The following is a 6,173-nucleotide window of genomic DNA, read 5'->3' as shown; positions in this document are numbered from 1 at the left end:
TTACTTTTCGTCAAGAAAAGGACTACATAAAGTCGATCTAGAGCGAGAGATGAAAAATGAGAAACGTATTCGGAGACAGCATTTTTTTAAAAAAAATTCTAACATTGATTTTAAATGGTGGACGTCATTTAGCAATTATATATCTATGAACACGTAGATTATGAAAGATTTTTATATACATACATTTATTATATGCATGCACATACAAGTATACGTAATGTCATATTATATATGAGAAATTTTAAATGTGTGGGCACAAACGGTGGGAGCTGCGATCCCAGCTTGAAGACAGCAAAGGGCAGGCGCGCTTCAATCCTCTCCCCGAGGGCCCTCCTCGCGCCAGGTGCGTCCAGCCTCGCCTGGAGCCGCTCGCCCGCCCGCGGCCACGCACTTCTGACCCGAATCGACTCGGCCTCCAGCCAAGAGTCCGCTCCGCATCCGCTCCCGCACTCCAGCAACTGGCAGGAGTGATACAACACCGGAGTCAAATTACAACCCGCAATTAACATATGAATTTACGAAGGAAAAAGAAAGGAGCAGGGAAGAAAGAAAGAAAAAAAAAACCCTAGAGCGGGCGCCCGAACGCTTGGTTAGCAGGAACTTTTCCCCGGGTGTAAAAACTCTTTGATTGGCTGCTCGCACGCGCCTGCCCGCGCCCTCCATTGGCTGAGCAGACACGCGACCGGCGCGAGGAGGGGGCTGGGAGAGGAGCGGGGGGAGACACACTGGCGCGTGCCGCTTTTTAAAGGGGCGCAGCGCCTTCAGCAACCGGAGAAGCTTCGTTGCACGCGACCTGGTGTGTGATCTCCGAGTGGGTGGGGGAGGGTTGAGGAGGAAAAAAAAAATAAGACATTGCAGTAGAGACCCGGGAAGGGTTTTTTTTGTTGAGCTTGTTTGCCAGCGGCTCCTCCAACCCTGCGCCTCCGAGTTTCTGCAGTGCAATGTCCCGCCTGCTGCATGCACAAGAGTGGGCTGAAGTGAAGGAGCTGGGGGACCACCACCGCCATCCCCAGCCGCACCACCTCCCGCAGCCGCCGCCATCACAGCCACCTGCGACCCTGCAGACGAGAGACCATCCGGTCTATCCGGCCGAGCTGTCCCTCCTGGACAGCACCGACCCACGCGCCTGGCTGGCTCCCACTTTGCAGGGCATCTGCACGGCACGCGCCGCCCAGTACTTGCTCCATTCCCCAGAGCTGGGTGCCTCCGAGGCCGCGGCGCCCCGGGACGAGGCGGACGGCCGGGGAGAGCTGGTGAGAAGGAGCGGCGGCAGTGGCAGCAGCAAGAGCCCGGGGCCGGTGAAAGTGCGGGAACAGCTGTGCAAGCTGAAAGGCGGGGTGGTGGTAGACGAGCTGGGCTGCAGCCGCCAGCGCGCCCCTTCCAGCAAACAGGTGAACGGGGTGCAGAAGCAAAGGAGGCTGGCGGCCAACGCCAGGGAGCGACGCAGGATGCACGGGTTGAACCACGCCTTCGACCAGCTTCGCAACGTTATCCCGTCCTTCAACAACGACAAGAAGCTGTCCAAGTACGAGACCCTGCAGATGGCCCAGATCTACATTAACGCCTTGTCCGAGCTGCTTCAAACGCCCAGCGGCGGGGACCAGCCGCCGCCGCCGCCAGCATCATGCAAGAGCGGACACCACCAACTTCGCGCCGCCGTCCCCTACGAAGCAGGCGCGGGCACCGCGACCGCAGCGGGGACGCCGCCGGCCTCGGGAGTGGGGCAGCGGCCGACCCCGCCCGGAAGCTGCCGGACTCGCTTTTCGGCCCCGGCCTCCGCCGGAGGATACTCGATGCAGCTGGAAGCTCTGCACTTCTCGACTTTCGAGGACAGCGCCCTGACGGCGATGATGGCGCAAAAGAACTTGTCGCCTTCGCTGCCTGGGGGCATCCTGCAGCCAGTGCAGGAAGAAAGTAGCAAAACTTCGCCGCGGTCCCACAGAAGCGACGGAGAGTTTTCCCCCCATTCCCATTACAGTGACTCGGATGAGGCAAGTTAGGAAGGTGGCAGAAACCCGGAAAACTGAGACAGAAACAAAATCACCCTTTCCCAGGGCGCGGAAAGCCCCGCGGGCAAAGATCCCCGCACCCTTTTAAATTTTGCTAAGCGATGGTCGTTGTTTAGCAACGGCTTGGCTTCAGATGGCAGCTACATTTGATGGTTTGCAAAAGCCGCCGCTGTTCCAAACTCCCTATCGTCCATATTGTTCGGTGAAAGCTTGCTGTTAAAGTTGGGTTCTTTCCTCCCACAGTCTGCTCCCCTTGTAGAGAGATAAGGTATAATTATATGTACTCATACATAGCATCATTATTCTAGTTCCCTGCTGCCAATACGCTGCTAAAACGTCGCATCTTCTTCTCTGTCACTGGTTTGTGTTTGATTTATTTTATACCCTGGGCATCCATCCCTGTGTGTTGCGCGCACTCACGTGTGGGAGAATGAGTATTCCGAGGTTGTCTCCCAAAATGCATTATGAAACGCAAAGTTAATGCTTCCAAAGTGGATAACTTTTGACTATGGAACTGTCAGAAAGCAAGGAACTTTGAGGTTTCTATATCGTATAAACATACCCAGTATGTATATCGGACCGCGAGAACCTTGGCGTCTTTTAGGAAACTTGGCGCACGCACTTTATCAGCCGCTACTGCTGCGGCTCTGGGACAAACTCAACTGCCAATTGCAGACCAGTTTTGTTTCTGTTTTTTAAACACGGCCACTTACCCTTAAGCTCTTTGCAAATGTTTGTTTTTAAAAATTAAATAAAAAAACCACATCTAGTAGTGTCAAAAGCATTTGGTCAATTTTATTCTGCTTTGTTAATATTAGAAAACTTATTTATTATTGAGTGTTTGCTACCATTTCTACTTATCTTGATTCGTTTTTTTTTTTACGTTTTCTACTCGAGATCATTTTATTTTAATTTAGCAAAGCCAACTGCCATTGTTTTATGTATTCCTTTTGCAAATGATAAAAATAAACGTGAAAATAACTTCTATTTGTCACTTACTTATTTCATTCTAATATAAGCATTAAAAACAGTTTAAAATGACCTTGAAGATTTGGATTGTCTTCTATTAAATGCAAATTTGTGTGACCCAAGAGTTTTGAAGAAAAATTCCGTTACAGACCTTGTGCCTTCACATAGTACCAGAAATCCTATATAGAAAAGTGTTTAAGTCAATAATTAAATTGTGAGGTAAAACCTTTCCCAAACTTGCAGTACAATTGTGCCTTTAGAATCTCTCCAGGATCTTTCCATGCTTCCTTATTCCATTCCCAACAATTCCCGCAAGAAATTGAGATCTCTTAGGATCTAGCCAGGGGTAGTGAACTTTACCAGGATTAGCTATTTCACTTCATAAAAACTTTAGCCAGGCTGAAAGCTTTTCTTGTAGTTCAAATACACAACACAAGCTTTCTCTCCTTTCCTCCCTCTGTCTCTCACTTTCTCTCCTCTTTCTGGGGGGAGTGAGAGAGGTGGGGAGAGGAAAAGAGAACAATGGAAAAGAACTTGAGGGGAAAGGGGTATCGAGGCTCATTGATTCAATGAGCAGTTGTCCTAGGAAATCAATTTCCTGCAGTTGTCCTAGGAAATCATTGAGCTACACTCATTTTTTTTTCTTTCCAAACAATTCTGCTTCTTCCAATGAAGATGATGTTTGCTTTAATTTTGTCCTTCTGACTTAATGCCTATGTAGAAAACATTTAACTACATTTTTGAGTCAGTCACAGAAACTAACAGTGCGCTCACTCTCACCTCAGGGTCCTCAGGAAAAGTATATTCTGGTTCTCAGGATCACAGATTTTGAAAAAGCCAATACAGCGCGTGTATGGGAGAGATCAGAAAGCAGACCTTTAAAAATGTTTTTGGCAAACGTGAGAGTAAAACTATTTGTTAAACTAAAGATTGGCCGAATTTCCACTGGCTAAACTTCGCTGGATTTGAGAGGTTGATTTTAAGCTAAATCCTTTGTATTTTGTGTCTACATTGAGGTAACAAATTGCGAGAACAGGGAAGCGGGGTGGGGGGAGGGCGCAGCGAGAGAGGGTTAGTTTAATTGCTCCTGCGTCCTCTTCTCCCCGCCAGCACCTTGAAAAAAAAGGAGAGCGCCACAAACTGGGTTTGCGGAAAAAGTAATGGGTGAGGGAGTACAGTTCTGGTCTTGAGCAGGGAACCGAGGAAGAAGCTATTAGCTGACCACCTAGGGATCCATGGCTTTCACCTGACCAAGGGAAGCCAGAGCCTCCACCAGCACTCTGCGAGAGGTGAGCGGCGGCTCGTGACGCTTTCCAGGGGCAGAAACAATGCACCTGTCCCCTAGATAACCTTTTGCACCCAATGAGTTTGCCGTGCTCCCGATAAATATCAGGAATCTTCGGGCTGCTGAATAAATCAAGCGATTGCTTCTAACACATTTCCATTTCACTCTCAATAAGCAGACTCAACAGGCATGGACATACAGCAACCCTGCAGAATGTGCACACACATAGTTATTTATAGTTTTTTGGCTTGGTTTTGCGTGCATGTGCGGATAGAAAGAGAGAAGAGGACCTAGAATGCTTTTACAAATCTTACGAATGAGTAGGGGAAGGACAGGACTAAGAAAAATAAAGCTGCGATATTTTTTTCTCAAGGAAAATAATCTATATTTCATTTCCCAAAAGTTTCCGCTCCTTTTGTGTTAACCAGAGTTAAAAGCTTCTTACAAGTTATTCCTTTTCTTTTCATGGACTCGTAGAAATTTAAAAACTCTTCCTTCCCATCTTTTACAAATGAAGAAACGACTCCCCCTGAGTTGCCCCAAAATTACACAGCTTGAAAATGTCAATATCCAGAACTGGAGCTTACTACTCCCACCCACTAGGTCAATGTGCTCACAAAATTTTCTCTAAGAAAATCGATAGTTAGGAGCTACAGCTATGTAAATGTTCAGGGGTCTTCCCCCTTGTACCCCAATGATAGATATTTATACTTTTAAATGTTAGTGGCATTATATATGAATTGGAGAAAATGCCAGCTTCATTCAATGGAATCACTTTCCATTTCTTCTGAAAAGAACAGCCATACAGAATATCAGATTGGAAATTCTATATCACATTGACTGAAAAGTGAGGATAAATTCTTCTGACCCATCAAGATATGCAGAAAAAAAGCCAAATTACTCTCTGATAAATTAAGTGTTCAAAGTTCAAATGAGGACTTTCACCTCTTTTCTTTTCTTTCCTTCATTCTATTGCTTTCTTTCTTTTAACACTGGCATTTCTTTGAAAGAGATGTCCAATCACATTTCCATTTTAAGGTTCTGCTATGGAGTTTGCATAACAAACGTTTGGCAGCTCTGCTCTCTTACACTCCATTAACAAGCTGTAACATATAGCTGCAGGTTGCTATAATCTCATTAATATTTTGGAAACTTGAATATTGAGTATTTCTGAGCGCTCATTCCCCATATGCCAGACCACTCCTGCCATGCTGACTGGTTCCTTTCTCTCCATTATTAGCAATTAGCTTCTACCTTCCAAAGTCAGATCCAAGTATCCAAGATACTAGCAAAGGAATCAACTATGTGTGCACGTTAAGCATGCTTAATATCACCCAAACAAACAAAGAGGCAGCATTTCTTAAAGTAATGAAGATAGATAAATCGGGTTAGTCTTTGGCCAGGCTGCTGGTGCTTTCTGGAGTTTTATATGCGTTAAGCAGCTTGCTTCATATTCTGTCTTCCACCCCACCACCACTTTTATCTGTGGAGGATTTTGGCTCACCACACTTTTTGAAACGTATTTGATTTCACGGAAAACTGCAGGAAGTTTCTTTTTGGCAACTGTCAAGTTTAAACACTTCTCCGTGGTACCTTGTTCACTGGGGGTCCAGCTTGACCAGAAGAAAAAGGGGGGGTGGTTAATTTCCTTAATCTTAACCAAGGCAGGACCAAGGCTTTCATTAGGCCTTTCTATTGATTTTATAGATTTAAACCTGAGCCAAGTAAGCAGTCTTTCATTAAAAGGATATCTTGTAATTACTTCTCCCCTCTGCTCATTTGAAAGTTCAAGACCCATTTGGCAACTGCAATCTAGACTTGTCAACTGCACTCTGGAAACCCCAGCAAGTCCTAGTGAGAGTTAAACGCGACCTCTCGTCGTTGGATCGCTTGCCGTCGGTGTTGCGAGA

At 46.4% G+C, this 6,173-nt stretch overlaps 1 protein-coding gene across 1 annotated transcript; it reads left to right on the top strand.

Annotated features, from left to right (window-relative positions):
- Positions 1-941: 941 nt before the first annotated feature.
- Positions 942-2,000, top strand: ATOH1 (atonal bHLH transcription factor 1; the record flags this gene model as incomplete). The annotated part of the gene is made up of 1 exon (XM_082838024.1): positions 942-2,000. One exon carries the CDS (start codon positions 942-944, stop codon positions 1,998-2,000), a length of 1,059 nt encoding a protein of 352 aa, XP_082694150.1.
- Between the last annotated feature and the right edge of the window lie 4,173 nt (positions 2,001-6,173).

This window comes from Leucopleurus acutus, assembly GCF_964270905.1.
Source record: "Leucopleurus acutus genome assembly, chromosome: 4".
NCBI lineage: Eukaryota > Metazoa > Chordata > Mammalia > Artiodactyla > Delphinidae > Leucopleurus > Leucopleurus acutus.
Note: the sequence above shows the minus strand (reverse complement) of the source record. Positions and strands in the feature narration are given on the sequence as shown.